Genomic DNA, 18,544 nt, shown 5'->3' with positions numbered 1-18,544 from the left:
TCTCCCTGTGTTGCTGGCCTCAAACTCCTGATCCTCCTGTTTCTACCTCCCGAGAGCCGGATGACAGGTGTGAGGGCGCTCTGGCTCCTCACCCTTCTTCATAACACATAATTCCATGTGATATCCAGCACCCATTTGCTTGTGTGTTACATGCCTCCTTCCTTACTGACCACCACCCTCCAGGATGGAGAAGACGGCCCTCCCTACTCCTCCCTGAAGATTATGACCCCCTCTCTTCCCCCCACCGTGTCTGGCAGGCTCCCTGCCCCTCACTCACCAGCCGGGAGTTGTAGATGGGAGACTTGATGGGTGTGGCCACAGGGCAGTTGATTCTCTTCTCTTTTTGGCGTCGGTTACAGAACCAGACCCTCACCACCTCCTTCTCCATGGATAGCTGCTCTGCAATCATGGAGATCTCTTCTGAGCTAGGTTTGGAGTTCTGGGGGGAGGGAGGCGCGGACAGAGCATAAAGGAACATGGTCAGGTTTGGGGTGAGGGATAGAGGGTGGGTGCAATGAGGCAGGCGTTAGAAAGATAGAGATCCAAAGCTCTAGAGCCAGGCCCCGGCTTCATGGAGCACAGATTACGTTGGTGTCTTTAGGAAACTTGCGTAACTGCTGAGTCTTAACATCTATGAAAGGAGATAACAGAGCCTACCATGCCGGATTAGGGTGGGGATTACACGAGAAAACACGTGTCAACTGCCAGGACACGCTGGACACAGTGGAGGGCCCTAGAGGTAGGCCTTTCCTTGCCATCCTCGGGGTATGTCTGAAGAGAGGGATTATGGGTGGGTGGTGGGGCCAGACAGAATGCCTGGGCCACGCCCTCCCTTGCGTCCTTTCCTGAAGTCCAGTCCCTTCTCCCTAGGGAGCTACCATCTGCACGCCTGGGAAGTCTGCTGGGTAATTATACATAATGTAAGGTTGCCAGTCCCTTGTTCTGATCCCTGGCACCCAGCCTTTGCCACGCTCCTGCACCCTTTCTTAATGATATCTGAGAAATGGAAAATGAAGGAGAAATTGGCTTCGGTCATCCGATCAGCAGCAGATTGTAGCCATGAGGCCCCTGAGCCCGGTGCTCTGAGGGAGACTCTGGAGGCAGGGACTTGAAGGATTCTGACTAGAAGCTATTTAGCCTCCGCTGGGTTTCCCTCCTCTCCCCAGGGCTCTTTGCCACATGCTTTTGCCACAAGTTCAAAACACATGTACACTGTGATGGAAATGCAACATGGTCATAAGTCTTTAAAGATGCACGGAAGGAAGGAACAAGAAAGAAACGCATTCAGAGGGCATTGGTACTGGGTTCCTTTTTTTTTTTCTTTCTCTCCCTGTAGTGTCCACATTGTTTACAGTGGGCATTTGATTACTTTTTTTTTTTTTTTGGGTCTGGTTGTGGGGCCTAAACTCTGGGCCTGGGCGCTGTCCCTCAGCTCTTCAGCTCAAGGCTAGAGCTCTACCACTTGAGCCACAGCGCCACCTCCGGCTTTTTTTTTTCTTCTGCTTATATGGTGCTGAGGAATCGAACCCAGGGCCTCAGGCATGCAAGGCAAGCGCTCTACCACTGAGCCACCTTCCCAGCCCCTGATTACATTTTTTAAAACTGAAAAACAACATTGATTTTCAGAGAAGATAATTTATGTGCAACACCCTGGCTTTGCTTCCATGAACTAGATACAGAAATACTGTCCCTCGATTCTGTTCTTTACATCTCCCAGTGAGAGGGATAATGGGCCCAGCACAAGAGGGCTCGATGGGGCGGAGGAAGTTTCAGCCTCCTGCTGACATCCCTGGGTGCCTGGGAACACCAGGTGATTTGGATTTGGGTTTTTTTGTTTGTTTTATTTTGTTTTGTGCCAGTCCTAGGGCTTGAACTCAGGGCCTGGGCACTGTCCCTGAGCTTTTTGCGCCCAAGGCTAGCCTAGCTCTATGACCTGAGCCACAGCTCCACTTCTGGCTTTGTGGTTGTTAGTTAATTGGGGATAACAATCTCACAGCCTTTCTTGCCTGGGCTGGCTTTGAACCATGATTGTCAGCCTCCTGAGTAGCTAGGATTACAGGTGTGGTTTGTTTTTTGACCATCTTCCTGGTAGGGGGAGGGGCAGTTGGCACTGGTGCCCGGAGCCCTGCTCTGGGCCTGGCCTTCTGCCCATGGGGTGCCTGCTTGCCCCCTGCTTCACACCCCCTCTTCCTCCTCACCCCCCACCCCGGGGCCACTCACATCTTGAAACCTCTTCTCCAGAGTCAGGCGGATGTTGGTCTCAATGCTGGTGCGTTTCTTCCTCTTCCTGCCGAACACTTCGCTGAGGGTGGGGTAGGAGGCTGGTGTGCCTGCTGAGGGGTCTGATGGGGAGGACTCTGGGGCGGGGGGAAGGAAAGCAAGCTCAGTGAAGGGGACACCCCGGGTCTCCCCAGGGGTCAGTGGTGACTCTGTCAGGACTGGCCCCTCCTCCTCCATCAGGGGACCAGACCAGACTGAGTCCTGCCTCTCGCTGTTCTGGGCTGAGGGTCTGGGGTTAGTGGTCACACCCATCCTCCCACTCCCACTGGGGGGCTTGCTTCGCAGACACACCAGCACTCAAGTGCCAGGTAGAGCGCACTAGCACTCTGAGCCCAAAGCCCCTTTCACTCGGTGGCAAAATGTCACCACCAAAGCCAGTTATCCAGCAGCACTGGACCCGAGGCTGTGGGGTGGGTGGGGCGGAGGGACGCACCTTAGGCTGGCGTCTGCTCAAGGACAGGTTCGAGGCCCTCCTATCATTTCTCCTGCTCTGATGCATCCCTGAGAGCCGTCTCAGGGACAGCCTGGGGGAGGGAGGGGCTTCTGCGCTTTCCCATGTTTCCCTGGGGGAGGACTTCCACAGTTCACCCCCTCCACGGAAGCCACGAACCGTCACACGACCACTGAACACAGCCTAGCCCTGGAGATAAACTCCCTCCCTCTCTCCCACCCACCCTTCTCTCTCTCTCCCTCCTTCCCGTCCTCCCTTCCTCTCCACCCTGATCCAGGCCACTCTAGACCAGCACCCCTCCCTTGGGAAAGGCTGGTAATGACCAGAGGAGGGGGGGGTGCTATTAGCAACTATCCTACAACTTAGAGGCCAGTCTCTAACAACAAAGGTTCACCTGGCCCCAATGTATGAGACCCTCCATACCCCACATTACTCCCTGACACCAGGCTGGTTCCTTCCCCTGCCTCCCCCCCCCCCATGCTTGCCCCCAGCACGCACCATTCCCAACACCTGGCGCTGGCCTGCACCCTTGACCTCCAGGCAGGACTATCCCCCTGTCCCCCTCCCCCTCCTGTGGTCAGTTTTCCCCAGCCAGGCCTGACCATAGGCTCTGCCCTGACATCTGTGCCAGACTGGTGAGGTACAGGGCTGTGCCAGGCCTGTACTGCCCAGCCAGGGACTGGCTGGCCTGTCCAGGCCTGGGCCTGTGGCCATCAGCGATCTGAGAAAATGTGGTCTGGCTGGCTGACCCAAACACTGCCTCCGGGAGCTGTTCTGAGGCCTAACGGACCAAAAGCCGCCCCTCGCCCCTCCGAGGGCTTTCTCGGGGCTGTTTCCATCTTCCTCAACTGTTTCTACTGTCTTACTTCTCAGCTCATTGTAGACGGAGATGGAGGAGAAAGGGGTGTTATGCCTTGGCACCCTAAAGCCTCACGCAGATGAGCAATCCCTCCCCAGCCCCCCCCCCCCCCGGGCTCTTCACACTGCTGCTCCCAGACCCACCTGCAGCCCCCTCCCCCCCCCCCCCCCCGGCTCTTCACGCTGCTGCTCCCAGACCCACCTGCATCGTTGAGCCACTTCTCCAGCAGGGGCTTGAGCTTGCACATGTTCTTGAAGCTCAGGTTGAGGGCCTCGAATCTTGAGATGGTCGTCTGGCTGAAGTCATTGCCATACAGCTTTCCCATGGCCAGCCCCACGTCTCCCTGAGCAAGCAGCGGAGCAGGAGGTCCATGAGGACACGAGGCCCCCCTGCCCTATGTCCCCACCCCAGTCCGTCAGCACCCGCAGCCCCCTCTGCTCCTTCCCAAGCCCTCTCCCCTCTACGGTGGAACACTGGCTTCTCCCCCAGCCCAGCCTTCCATCCTCGCCCCTCCACTGGCCCTGACCTCCTCCGTTTCCCTACCACTCACAGCTGCACGCAGGAGGCCCAGGACCACTCCCTGAACTCAGATTCCTCCGCCTCCTTCCCCCACGCCAACCTGTGTGAAACCCAGCTTGATGCGCCTCTGCTTGAAGGTCTTCGCGAACTTCTCCAGCTCCTCTAGGTCACTGGGCTCGTCGGTACCCCCGGGGCCTGGGGGATGCTTGGGCACCGGGAGGTGCGGTGCGGCTTCCAGATGGGAGTCTAGCGAGGATCCTGGCAGCCCGGGGCGGCCCACTGCCTGCGAGGGGGTGGGGGGGCAGGATACAAGACACGCTGACCCACAGAGATTCAGCAGGCCAAGGCACGCCCTCCGGTGTCTGCCTCTTGCGAACTCAAGAGGGTGGCAGTTCCCAGGAGACACTGAATCTTATTTTTGCAAAGGGAATGGAACTGGAAATTGGAATTTCTAGGAAAGTGGAGTTACTGGAATACATGGGTAGAAAAAAAAGGGGGAGACTAGGTGCCCAGCCAGTGGCTCACACTTGTCATTCTAGCCACTCAGGAGGCTGAAATTTGAGGATCAGGGTTCAAAGCCAACCTGGGAATGAAAATCCGTGAGACTCTTATCTCCAGTTAACTACCCGCCCCCCAAAAAAGCTGGAAATGGAGTTGTGGCTCAAGTGGTGGAACACTAGCCTTGAGCAAAGCTTGAGTTCAAGCCCCAGGACCTGAACCAAATAGAAGAAAGAGAAAGAGAAAGAGAGAGGGGGGGGGAAGGGAGGGAAGGAGGGAGGGAGGGAGGAAGGGAGGGAGAGAGAAAGATAGGAAGGAAGGAAGGAAGGAAGGAAGGAAGGAAGGAAGAAAGGAAAGAAGGAAGGAAAGGGAAGGAAGGAAGGAAGGAAAGAAAGAAAGAAAGAAAGAAAGAAAGAAAGAAAGAAAGAAAGAAAGAAAGAAAGAAAGAAGGAAGGAAAGAAAGAAGGAAAGGGAAGGGAAGGAAGAAGGAAAGGGAAGGGAAGGAAGGAAGGAAGGAAGGGAAAGAAGGAAAGAAAGAAGGAAAGAGAGAGAAAGGAAGGAAGGAAGGGAAGGAAAGAAGGAAAGAAAGAAGGAAGGAAAGAGAGAGAAAGGAAGGAAGGAAGGGAAGGAAAGAAGGAAAGAAAGAAGAAAGCAAGCGAGCAGATGATCAGGGCAGGGAGGTGGCTTCTCTGGGTTTGAGTCTGTGACTCACTGTTTGTTACACAGATTATTTCCTCCTTTCATTTTTCCACCATAAAAGGAGCTTGCTGGGTTATTCATGAAGATCCCCAACACAAAGCTCAGAAGGGGACAAGAAAATGGTTGTTTGCCAAGCTTGGTTTCTTTGTCCCACAGAGCCAGGTGACAGAGGTGTCCATCTGGTACCAACTAAAGATAAGATGCCATCCAGCCTGGTGACAGGAAGAGCTTCCATACAGCTACAAACTCTTTACCCCACACCACTGTTTTCTTCTGCGAGAGTATCGTGGTTTAATTTTAGTTTGTGAAACTGGGTTTGAAGATGTAGCCCCAGGTGAGCCTTGAACTCAATATCTCAGTTTCTAGAGTACTGGGATAACAGGCAGGGATGGCCAGGCCCAGTGAGTGCATTGGTTCTAATCAAAGGTATTTAAATCAACACGATGTAGATTCACATTCATCCTATTTATTTCTTTTTTTTTTTTTTTGTCGGTCGTGGGGCTTGAATTCTGGGCCTGGGCGCTGTCCCTCAGCTCTTCAGCTCAAGGCGAGCGCTCTACCACTTGAGCTACAGTGCCACTTTCGGTTTTCTGGTGGTTATTGGAGATAGGAGTCTCACAGTCTTTCCTGCCCGGGCTGGCTTTGAACTGTGATCCTCAGATCTCAGCCTCCTGAGTAGCTAGGATTACAGGCGTGAGCCACCAGCGCCCGGCTCATCCTATTTATTTCTTTATCTACCCATCTATGTGTTTATTTATTTATTTGTGGTTCAGGAACTTGAATTCAAGGTGCCAGTGCTGTCCCTTAGCTTTTCCATTTAAAGCTATTGCTCTGCCACTTGAGACACAGCTCCACTTCTGGCTTTTGGCTGGCTAACTAGAAGTAAGAATCTCACAGACTTCCCTGCCCAGGTTATCTTTGATCTGTGATCCTCAGAGCTCAGCCTCCTGAGTAGCTAGGATTACAGGCATGGGCCACAGATGCCTGGCTTCCTTCCTTTTATTCATGCTGGTCAGGAGATATTCTCCTTGGTCTTTTTTTGTCATAGGAAAAGTGCTCTTTGACCTAGATCTATCTTTTGCAAGGATGAAATACAATCTAGATTTAGGGGTCTGGGTAGTGCCCAGTTTAGAGCCCCCTGCCTACACGGATAAAGGGCTTAGTCTCCCTTCCTCCTCTCCTTGCCTCTGCCCCTCTTTCCCCTTCTCTCTCTCAAGATATTCAGAATCATCTGATGGACATCTTTATGACGAGGAATACGAAAGGACCAGAGACAAATTAAGGAAGGGCTCTGTTCCCCGGGAGACGTGTGTTACAACAGAATGGCAGGAAGCCTTCACAGAGAGGGTCTGTTCTGCCAGACAGGGTTGTGTTGGGGAGAAGCTGGCCCAGAGCAGACCTTCAGGGTCAAGGCTCCGTCTTCCTATAAACTTCCTTCTCATTAATTAATTTGTTCTTTGACTGGTTCTTTGCCAGACCTCCTTCCTCCCCCTTCACAACCAGTCAATTACCCAATTGGATTGATTTTGTTTTCCAGCATAGTTCATTCATTTTTCTCCTCCAGTCCTTATCAGGACTCTAAACCAGTCCTTTATTCTCCCTCCCTAGGAAGATTTTTTTTCCTTTGATGGGGTCTTTTATGCTGTCTCGCCTGGGCTTGAATACCTGCACCCAGTGCTTCTGCCTCAACGTCCCAGGGGGCTGGGACTAGAGGCGCTCATCACCATACCCAACTAGAATGATCTTAGTCCAATGGTCTCTCTGATCAAATATTAGAAGATGTGAGCATTGGTCCCTCTCCCAGATCTGGGTCCAGAACTACAAAGTTCTGGGAGGACGGAAATCGAGTCCAGATCCTAACTTTGGGGTAGGGTTGGAGGGTGGGCGCGGGGGTGGGGAGGCCCCTATTTATTTGAACTACTAGGTGACACCTCTCCTTCCTCCCTAGAGCTCTAATCCTTGGGTGGGAGGGGGCAGCTTGGGTTAGTGAGGATCTTCACACCAAGATCACGGCAGCCATTTGCGCCAAGTCCTATGGTTATTGTTTTTTTCCTAGGAGTCTGTGTTGAGGGAAGAAATGGCAGCTTCAGCACACAACCTGGCACAAGGCTGCCGCTGGCTCCCGGAATAGGTATCTTTTTTTCTAATTGGTGAATAGGCGTTGCATGTGTCCATGACCCCTCTGCCCTCCCTCCCCAGGCGCCCACTTGCAGGATGCAGCCTGCCTCATGGGCCTGAGGTAGGAGGCTCTGTTGTCTGGGACACTGAGCCTGTGGCATTCCCCCTCTCTTCGGTGGTGTGAGAGCAACTAGGAGGAGCTCGGGTGTGTGGGGGGGGTGTCATTTGGTATTCCCCGGATGTTGTCTGGACCCTGGTTCCCAGAGGAGTGATGCCAGGACCTGACGGCCGGGTCCAGTGCCCACCACAGCCTGGGCATTGGATTCTCATTTCCTGGCCTCGTCAGTGACTTTGGGACAAACCTCTGGCTGTAACTGGGCTTCCTTCCCCCGTGTGCTTGCTGGACAGTCTCCAGTCATTCGGGTCCTAGAGGAGCTAAAGAGGCCAGGGAAACCCCCACGGGCTGCCGACACCAGGGGAGGTGGGCACTTCTTACCTGGGAAGCCAGGCCAGGCCCCGACTGTGGGAGGAGGAGGTTGCTTTGTTGCTGTGGAAAGGAGAGAAGATTCGGCTGCAGACCTAGTTGAGAAGGGAGGGGCAGAAGATCAAATCTAGGGCACCTGAAAGACAGGCTGGACACAGGGGGGCCCCTCCCCGCACATCCCAATCAGGTCCCACAACCCACCCGGAGCCCTGTGGAGGCTCCCCGCCCCCCCAGGCACCGCCAGGCATTGCCACATACAGGAGGAGGCCAGCCAGACACAGGGATAAACAGAGACGTAAACAGGAGTCCCAAACCAGTCCTTCCACTTGCCCCTCCTGCTGCCCTGCTCGCAGAGGCTCAAAGGCCCAGAAGGGTCAGGGCAAACCCATGGGGGGGGGGGGGAGCTGGTTAGCAGGGCTGAGGAGGCAGGAGGGGAGGGGAGGGACCGAGTCCTCCCTGGAGGAAGTGGCTGGGATGCTACAGGAGCCCAGCTGAACCTGCAAGAATGCCAGGGGGAGCCACGGGGCCATGCAGCTCCGGGGACAGCTGGTCATTGGTCCGAAGCTCCCATACACGGGAGAAAAGCAGAGAGAGGAGGCAAGGCCTGCAGCCAGGATGCCTCTGCTCCACGTAGACATCCTCCTCCCTCCCGCTGGAGGAAAGCTGTCTCCCAAGGGAATCTGCCAGACTGATGACTGGGACAGCGAGCCTCCTTCTTGGAAGGACCCCGGCCAGCACCTCTCTCTCACTGCCATCAGTCATCAACACAGACAATTGGGGGGGGGGCAGGTCGCCCAGCAGGAAGGGGGAGCACGGGAGGGGCATGTGCTGTCCCTCTGCTGTTCTGCTATTGGCCTTTACATTCTTCGATCTCCTAATTGTTCCTAATTAAAATGCGCAGGCATGCGAGCTCTTAAAAGGAATTATTCGCTCGTTTTTTATAGAGGAGGAAATGGAAGCTCAGACAGGTTAGGTGAGTTTTCTAGGAAAACACACAGCTAATTAGTGATTTTTAATCAAGGGGTGTTCAAACAGTTCAAACTGACTTCAACGCTTCATCCTGCATTGTACTCTGAACTCCTGGGTCATCTGCCCGGGCTCTGTCACCTCATTCTTCCGTCTTCTGATAACTGAATTAACTGTTAGTCCTCTTCCCCTTCCAAGAGGGTGACGTGTGTTGCTCAACCGAAACACGTAAAGATTGGCCATATTCCTGCGTCTCCTGACACTGGTCTCAGATGCCTTGGATGTGAAGGAGAGCAAGTGTAACTTGGGCAGGAAGGTAGAGTGGCATTTTGTTTACATTCTGGCTTTCCAAACTCTCTGCTTGTCAGCTATACAGCAGGTGAGAGTTCGGCTTCCTTCATCGTTTCCAGCCCCACTTGGTAGCGATGGGAATGGAAGGGGCAGAAGAGAACATGGGTGTCAGTTGGACTGTTCTAGTACTTTCTGGAAGGTCCCCAGAGGCATAGTTTGATTCTCTACCGCACAGGTTAGGTTGAGGAATCAGTCAGGATGAACACTTGGCAGAGCCTTGGTGCGTGACGCTCAGGAATGTCAGCAGGAGTTGAACATGTTTGCCCTGGGTCAGGAAGTTCTGAGACAATCTGAGAGTGCTCGTCACGGCCTGTAGGGGGTGCTGCTGCTCCGTGCAGACAGAACCGCGCCAGACTTTGAGGAGTGACTGCATCCATCCATCCAGAAAAGATTCTGGAGGAAGTAGGGCTTCTCCCCCTGTGCCACCCCATCCCTGCCCCCACCCCAAATCAGGCTCAACTCCCCTGAGGCCGAGGTGGTGGCCAGCCCCAGCAGGAGGCTAAGAAAGCAAGGGGGCAGCAAGGAAAGGGACCTCGGCCTAGAGCACGGCAGGGGCTGGTTTTAATGCCAGCGGGGTGATCCCCTTTCTCGGGAAGTGCCAGTAACGGCATGTGGCTGGTCCTGGGCTTGTGCCTGCTCCCGGGTTCTTACCTTGCTGCCCAGATGGGGTCTGGGAAAGCAGGAACTGAGACACAGACTGTAGATGGCCAGGAACAAGCACCAGCTGCTGGAGTGGATGGAGCGAGGCCATGTCCTGCGTGTGGAAAGACACCTGTGTCACGTCCCTCAAAGCTGAGGGACCCCATCTCCCCGGGCCTGAGGCCTGTGCGGGCCTCCAGACTTTGCAGGCAGCAAGCTTGCTTCCTGCTGCGGGGCGTCGCTGGCACGTGGCACACAGCAGCTATCCCGTGAACGCTGGGGTTGCTGCACCTCTGAACCCTGCCACGCACCGCCACCTCACTCCGCTCGCGCCCTGTGGATTCATACTCCTGTCAGTCCCGACTCGCAATGCCGAGGCCCCCAGGACTGACAGCAGGCATTACCCACGTCTCAAAGGTTTACCCCAAAGATGGTATGAATCCCGGCTGTGAGTTTGGTGTGTAATCTCATGTCCATTGACTGAGCTGAAAGCCAGGCTCTGAGGGTGTTTGTGGGGAGTTCTGAGTGGGGAGCTGTGGAGAAGCTGATTCTTCTTAATAAAACCAACTGACTTCAACACAAGTTGTTTCCTCTGGGCTTTTTTCACCAGCTCTGAACTCAGAAATAGTGAGGTCAGCATTTGGGGGTGCTGGGGGCTGCTCTGGGGGTCTGACTGTGGGCTGAATGGAGGCCTGTGCCCTCAGTGCAGCTTGGTGGGCTGATGGGTTGAACAGACAAAGGGAGAGCTGGGGATGGCTGCAGGACTGGCCACGGGTGCTGCCTGGGGGCCCGTCCGTCACTCCCTGCCCACGCCAGCAACCAGGCCAGCCTGGTGTGTGTTCACAGAGGACCTTGGAGGAGCAGAGTAGCCCTTAGGGGCCGGAGGCTCCTGGGACTCAGTGGTCACTGTCAGGCAAGTATCAGCTGCATTTTGGCAAGACCAGCCCTTTTGGTGTCACTGCAGGAGAAACCCTCTGTTCACATCACCAGCCTGTCTTCACCATGCAAGAACTCTTTTAGAATCCCACCCCTTCCCTGATCTCCTTTAAAAAAAAAAAGCCAGTACTGGGCCTTGAACTCAGGATGTAGGTGCTGTTGCTTTGATTTCTCACTGGAGACTGGCACTCTACCAGTTGAGCTACAGCTCTACTTCCAGCTTTTTGGTGGTTAATTGGAGAGAAGAGTCTCACAGACTTTCCTACCTGGGCTGGCTTTGAACTGTGATCCTCAGGTCTCAGCCTGAGATTATAGGTATGTACCACTGGTCCCCCTTGACCCCATATTTTACCTTTGCTCTTAGACCAGTAGAGAGCTCTTTAGACTATTACCAAATCACAGGCCACCAAGCGTGGCGGGCTAGCGTTTTTCAGAAGGACGGGACTGAACTCACCAGCTAGCCAAGGAGATGGGAGGTCCTGGCACAGGTTGGCACCTACCCCAGATATTTGGTTCCCTGACATCATGGCGGGTCCTTGGCTCAGGTGACATGGCCGATGTGGGAGGGGCTGATGTAGGGAGTCACCGAGGTCCTCTGTTTTAATCTGCAAGGGAAGGGAGGGGGTGGCGGTCAGTCCCAGGCCTCTCCCGGCAGAGGCCAGAGCCCAGTGGGTCACCTATCCTGACCATATCCCCACACCATGTGGCATGGGGGGGGCAAGAGGGGCTGGGCCAGTGGCTCTACTGTGGTCCATATTCCTACTCATTGACTCACTGAAATGAGAAGTTAGGATATTATGATGACTCTAAAAGTAAAGTTATTAGTGGATTAATTTTCCCTCTTTCTTTTTGACACATGTTCTCATGATGTAGTCCAGGCTAGCCTCGAACTCACACCTCAGCATCCCGAGTGCTGGGGTTATAGATGTACGCCACCATGTTTGGCAGGACTAGACTCTTGTCAGTTCTGAGATGATGCTCTCTCGTTCTCAAATGGAAGTGTTGGAGTTGAACAGAGTTCCTTCACAGACATTCTCACATGTGACTAGGATGGGTTTTCTCCCCAGCCCTGTGCATGGGAACTCCTGATTGTAGAGATTGTGGAGGCTTCAAATCCAGTTATGACCGACACTGAGGATCTCACTGATAGCTTGGAATCTCTCCTGTGGGGGACTAGTCTAACCCAAATGAGAATGCTGAAACTAAGAGCCAGGTGTGGTAGTGCACACCTTTAATCTCAGCACTTGAGAGGTGGAGGCAGGAGGATTGTGACATATAGCAAGACCATGTCACCCTCAAAAAAGAAAGAAAGAAAGAAAGAAAGAAAGAAAGAAAGAAAGAAAGAAAGAAAGAAAGAAAGACAGAAAGAAAGAAAGAAAGAAAGAAAGAAAGAAAGAAAGACAGAAAGACAGAAAGAAAGAAAGAAAGAAAGAAAGAAAGAAAGAAAGACAGAAAGAAAGAAAGAAAGAAAGAAAGAAAGAAAGAAAGAAAGAAAGAAAGAAAGAAAGAGAAAGAAAGGAAGGAAGAAAGAAAGAAAGAAAGGAAAGAAGGAAAGAAAGAAAGAAAGAAAGAGAAAGAAAGGAAGAAAGAAAGAAAGAAAGGAAAGAAGGAAAGAAAGAAAGAAAGAAAGGAAAGAAGGAAAGAAAGAAAGAAAGAAAGAAAGAAAGAAAGAAAGAAAGAAAGAAAGAAAGAAAGAAGATGGCCGTTGGGATTAACACCTGTACTTGAACCAGAAGGTGGATGTGGGTGAAAACCCGCACAGGGCCGCTGGTATATACATACAATAAGCATAGGAACGTCATCTGAAGAGTCACAAACAAGCCCCGCCTCCATGTGCTCGCAGTAAGGCACTGAGCCCATCCTCCCCCTAGCTTCCCAGGTAATCTGGAACACGCACTCCGCCTCTCAGGGGACTCAGTTTCCCCTTCCTGCAGATGGATGATCCTGCCCAGTTTTGCCTCCTTTTCAATCCTAAACTGCAGTGACTAATTCCAGTCCCCCCTCCCCGCGCTCCGCAGGCTCAGGCGCCCAGGGTGGGTGTGGAACTCGGACACAGCAGGTCCAGCAGGGCACAGACGAGCCCCGGCCGGCCGGCAGCACTTCATGAGGGAGGGCTCTCTTGGCAGTCTTCACAAACTGCTCTGCTCATGGAAGGAGACCACTTTGGAGCCTTGGTGGCAAAGAGGAAGGAGGGATTGGAAAGCTGCCCTATGGCGCAGAGAAGGACCGAGGACTCAAAAGCGTGGCTCCTGGTGCTGGTCTGGCCCTCCAGCTCCTCTGTCTAAGAAGAGCTGCAGTTCTAGCTCTGCCCTCACAAACGAGTTTCTGATATTCTAGGTTCCATTTCATAGGAAGGCTCTTGTTATTTTCTTCTTGACAAGATGTCTTACTATATAACCCAGGCTGGCCTTGAACTTCCGGTCTCAGCCTCCTGAGAAAAGGTAGGATGATGAGCCCGCGTCCCCATCCCCAACTGTTTGCAGATGTTCCGAAACAACCATCACCAAGCCAGGGGCTGGTGGCTGGCATCTGTCATCCTAGCTACTTGGGAGGCTGAGATCTAAGGGTTGAGGCTCAAACCCAGGCCAGGCAGGGAAGTCCACCAGACTCATCTCCAGTGAACGAGCAAAAAGCCAGAAGTGGACCAATGGCTTAAGTAGTAGAACAACGGCCTTGTGTGAACTAAGGGACAGCATGCAGGTGCTGCATTCCTACACATGCATATGCACACCACCACCAGTAAAACACACACACACACACACACACACACACACACACACACACACACACACACACACACACACACACACACACACACACACACACACACACACACACACACACACACACACACACACACACACACACACACACACACACACACACACACACACACACACACACACACACACTTATGAAAACAACCCTAAGGTTTGCCCTAAGACTATTGAGGCAAAGCCCTTTGGCCAGGGTTCCACCGTACCACTCTTCCCTTCTCGGTCCCTGTCCCAGTTGCGGGGCAGGGGGGAAGGAAGGAGGCAGGGGGCAGAGGGAACGGGTGGGCCAGCCAGAGCTGAGATCACACTGGTGGAACCGCCCGGGGGAGCTGGGGAGGTGGTGTGGAGGCAAGTGGCAGGTTCTTTTCCAGACTCATTATGCGCACGCAGAGATAAGAAGGTGCAGCTGTGACAGAGCTAGAAAACATGCGCTTTGCTTCCAGCCCAGCTATCTGTTGGGCACTGTGCCAAGTCTTCCTGAAACAAACCAAGTCTTCCTGCACAAACCAGGGCCATCATGAAAGAAAGCACAGCCTTTCATCTGCTTCCTAGATCAGTGGTCCCCACATTCTCTGGGGGGGGGGAGGGAGAAGACACCCACCCCCACCTCCCAGTTCCTGCTAGTGGAAAGGTCCTTAGGCTGCAATCTGAGACTTTCTGGAAATTTCCTGCGTGACTGTCTAAAGTGTTGTGTTTGTTGTCATTTAGTTTAGGATTTTTTTTCCCAGTCCACTGATCTTTTATTCTACTTTTCATAATTACTGATGTGTTAATGATAATCCCTTCCCCTCCCCCCCCAAAAAAAATGAAACCACTTGGAAGACAGAAAGGACTCTTCTTGATGAAGGTGCGGGTTCTGGGCTTCGCTGGGCTGCAGGTGCCGCTCGCTGGAATGGCATTTTGTGGTATTTGCTTAATGAGCACCAGACACCGGGTTCCAGAATCTTGATTTTTGGACAGGGTGCTGGGGGCTCACATCTGTCACCCTAGCTACTCAGAGGAGGCTGAAATCTGAGGACCAAAGTTTGAAGCCACTCTGTGACACTCTTATCTCCAATTAGCAAGCAAAACAAACAAACAAAAAATAAAACCTGGAAGTAGAGCTATGGCAGAAGCAGTAGAGCACTAGCACCAGGCCCTGAATTTAAGCCCCAGTGCCAGCACGCGCTTGTGCGCACGCACACACACACACACACACACACACACACACACACATCTTGATTTCTGGTCAGTGGTGCTCAGAAAATCCAGAGCTAGGCTAGGAAGAGAAGGTTCACTGACAAATATTGCCTGCAGAAATACTTTTTGGGCACCCTTGGGACTAAGACACTAGGAAATTACAAATAAAGTCAGTCTTAATCCAAAAATTAAAAAGATCCCTTCTCACAGCTGTTGAGTGGCAAAGCTGGGAGCTTGCCAGGCTCGGGCGTTGGCTGTGGAGCCCTCCGTCAGGGCCTGACAACTTCTGAGGTGAAGCCCGCAGGCGAATTGGATGGAGCCCTGATTTTCCCGCGTACTTGTGAAAACCCAACCAAAGCCGCAGCCTGCCTGGGATGGGGAAGGTCCTCTCCCGGGGGCTCCAGGAGTTGTCACGCGAGAACTGCTTGGGTCGGCCAGACCCCTGGCACGAGAACCACCACAGAGGGCCTGCCCCGGCCTCCTGACCGAACACGGTTTGTGGGTTGGGGTTTGTGGGTGTAGGATCTTCTCTGCCCACGGGGAGGCTTGGGCAGTGACCAGGGAGGTGAGAAGCTAATCACGGGTGATCATCTTTGCTAATCCCAGTGAACTCTGTGACTTCTTCCCCTGCCTTAAAAAGTAGTCTTTTTGGGGCTGGGAAGGTGGCTCAGTGGTTAGAGCGCTTGCCTTGCATGCATGAGGCCCTGGGTTCGACTCCTCAGCACCACATAAGCAAAAAGAAAAAAAAAAGCCGGAAAGTGGCGCTGTGGCTCAAGTGGTAGAGCGCTCGCCTTGGGCTGAAGAGCTGAGGGACAGTGCCCAGGCCTAGAGTTCAGGTCCCACGACCGGACCCAAAAAAAAAAAAAATAGTCTTTTTCTTCTGGAAGGAAGGGGTCTCCAGGAGGAGGTGGCGTGTCCTGGAGTGTGGAGCCCACTGGCCTCTTCCCCTGAGCACAGGGCTTGCCTCCCCACCTCCCAGAACCCCGCAGAGATGCAAGTTATATGGCAAGAGGCAGATATAACCCCCAAACCATGATCTCCCAATGCTTGCCCCCCCCAACACACACCATGTTCTTTCCACCAGACAATAATACTACAACTGTCCCACAGATAGAGGAGACTGACCGCATGCAATGGCTTGTGCCTCCTTCTTAAGGGTCCATTGGCCAATGGGGGTCATAGACAAGAGGACTTTTCTTTAGTTCCTGCCCCAGGGCATTTTCACATGACCCTCTCTCAGGGGGGAGGAAAACAATCCAACACTAATGAATATATCACTGGTGATGAAAATGATCAAAGCTGTTGTCCTAGTTGCATAACTCGTTTGTGGAAAGTGTTTCATAAACATTTCACAAGAAGGAGCATTTCAAAGTATGAACAGCTCCCAACCTGCCTTCAATTACAGGCAAGGTGTTTTTTTTTTTCTCTCTCTCTCTCTCCCCCCAACCCCCAACTGCTACATTTCTCCCTGGCAGTGAGGAAGAGTGTGTCTTGTAACTGATCTGGAAAGAGCTGGAATGTCCCTCGTGCAAACATTCTAAAAATATATTACAGGAGCTGGGATGGGGCAGCAGGCAACCTGGGTGCGGGGAACTGGGCTGCGAGCACCCCATTCCAGTGAAGGCTGACTGTGCTGTTTTTCAGTGCTAGGGATCGAGACCAGGGCCTCTCACACCATAGGGCTCTACCACTAAGCTACATCCCCAGCCCTGCTGTGAGTTTTTGGTTTTGTTTAGTGTCAGTACTGGGACTGGAGCTCAGGGCCTGAGTGCTGTCTCTTTTTCATTCGAAATTAGCCCTCTACCAATTGAGCCACAGCTCCACTTCTGACTCTTTTTTTAGTGGTTCATTGGAGATAACATTCTCAAGAACTTTCCTGCCCAGGTTGGCTTTGAACCATGATCCTCAACCTCTGAGTAGCTAGGATTACCGGCGTGAGCCACTAGTGCCCATCCCTGCTGTGCATTTGGAGACCTTCCTCTCTCGGGGGCTCTTGGCTTCTTTCTGTGCCCCTCAGATGCAGCCTGCCCACGCCTTCCCCCATGCTAACGGGGGCCTGAGAGGAGAGAGCTGTGGGGGGAGAGAGGGGATGATGGGGGGGAGAGAGAGGGGATAATGGGAAGAGAGAAGGAATGATGGAGGAGAGAGTGGATGATGGGAAGAGAGAGGGGATGATAGAGGGGAGAGGGGATGATGGAGGGGAGAGGGAATGATGGAGGGGAGAGTGGATGATGGAGAGGAGAGAGGGGATGATGGAGAGGAGAGAGGGGATGATGGAGAGGAGAGAGGGGATGATGGAGAGGAGAGAAGGGATGATGGAGGGGAGAAAAGGGATGATGGAAGGGAGAGAGGGGATGATGGAGGGGAGAGGGGATGATGGAGAGGAGAGAGGGGATGATGGAGAGGAGAGAGGGGATGATGGGAAGAGAGAAGGGATGATAGAGGGGAGAAAAGGGATGATGGAAGGGAGAGAGGGGATGATGGGAAGAGAGAAGGGATGATGGAGAGGAGAGGGGATGATGGAGAGGAGAGAGGGGATGATAGAGGGGAGAAGGGATGATGGAGAGGAGAGAGGGGATGATGGAGGGGAGAGAGGGAATGATGGAGGGGAGAGAGGATGATAGGAAGAGAGAGGGGATGATAGAGGGGAGAGCAGATGGTGGAGGGGAGAGAGGGGATGATAGAGGGATAAAGGGGAGAGGGGATGCTGGAGGGGAGAGAAGAGATGATGAGGGGAGAGGGGAGAGGAGATTATGGAGGAGAGGATGATGGAGAGGAGAGGAGAGGAGAGGATGGAGGAGAGAGGGGATAATTGGAGGAGAAAGGGAATGATGGAGGAGAGAGGGGATGATGGGAAGAGAGAGGAGATGATGGAGGAGAGGGGGGTGATGGGAATAGAGAGGAGATGATGGAGGGGGAAAAGGGATGAAGGAGAGGGATGATGGAGGAGAGAGGGGATGATGGGAAGAGGGGATGATGGAGGGGGAAAAGGGATGAAGGAGAGGGATGATGGAGGAGAGAGGGGATGATGGGAAGAGGGGATGATGGAGGAGAGAAGGAATGATGGAGGACAGAGAGGATGATAAAGGAGAGGGGATGATGGAGGAGAGAGGGGATGATGGAGGAGAGAGGAGGCAAGGGCCCTCTGGCCCAGCCAGAGCCACCAGGAGTTGCCACCCCTGCCAAGCGGCTTTCCAAAGAATGGCTCTCTCCTTCCCGCTCCTGCCTGGAAGTGCCCCAGCGAGCCTATCAGTCAGGCGTTTGATCTCTGGCTGAGGGCGCAGCAGGGTTCATGCTGACACATGCGTGGGAAACCTCAGCATTTGAAGCCCATGAAGCTCGGCTTCTCCCTCACCACATGTGTGCACAAACATGCACATCTATCCATATACGTGCGTGCACACAGAGCCTGCTCAGTAAAAACGTGCTGCACAAACGCCTCACTGTGCCTCGGCCTAGCTGGGTCTCATCTGCGCACCGGGTGCGCACACTGTGGGTTCATCCTTCGAAAGCAGTTGGCGGCAGAATCATGGACATAGAAAGACAACGAGGCATGGATGAACACTGGACAGCAACGATCCAGTTGTTATTTACGGGGCAGGCACTCCGCCACTCAAATCAGCTATTTTTGGGTTAGGGTCTCACTGTCTCCCAACCTGGCCACAGTTCTCTGATCTGTGCCTTCCATCCACACACATATGGGGATTACACGGCGCCACGTGCTACCATGCCCAGCTTGATGGTTGAGACTGGGTCTCACTAACGTCTGCCTGGGGTAGCTTCACATC

General features: G+C 53.3%; 1 protein-coding gene across 1 annotated transcript in view; it reads right to left on the bottom strand.

The window, feature by feature from the left end:
• Window positions 1–18,544, bottom strand: part of LOC138824397 (POU domain, class 2, transcription factor 3) — a 59,153-nt gene that overhangs the window by 8,005 nt on the left and 32,604 nt on the right. The window contains exons 4-10 of the mRNA XM_070018239.1: window positions 11,301–11,405; window positions 9,877–9,979; window positions 7,921–8,003; window positions 4,210–4,392; window positions 3,792–3,933; window positions 2,221–2,357; window positions 278–439 (exon numbers count right to left, since the gene is read on the bottom strand). Of these exons, the coding sequence (XP_069874340.1) occupies window positions 278–439; window positions 2,221–2,357; window positions 3,792–3,933; window positions 4,210–4,392; window positions 7,921–8,003; window positions 9,877–9,979; window positions 11,301–11,405 (915 nt within the window). The remainder of the gene's footprint in view (window positions 1–277; window positions 440–2,220; window positions 2,358–3,791; window positions 3,934–4,209; window positions 4,393–7,920; window positions 8,004–9,876; window positions 9,980–11,300; window positions 11,406–18,544) is intronic.

Source organism: Dipodomys merriami, unplaced genomic scaffold (genome assembly GCF_024711535.1).
Source record: "Dipodomys merriami isolate MVZ:Mamm:240054 unplaced genomic scaffold, mDipMer1.0.p SCAF_129, whole genome shotgun sequence".
Taxonomy (NCBI): domain Eukaryota; kingdom Metazoa; phylum Chordata; class Mammalia; order Rodentia; family Heteromyidae; genus Dipodomys; species Dipodomys merriami.
This window is presented reverse-complemented; position numbering and strand designations above follow the sequence as displayed.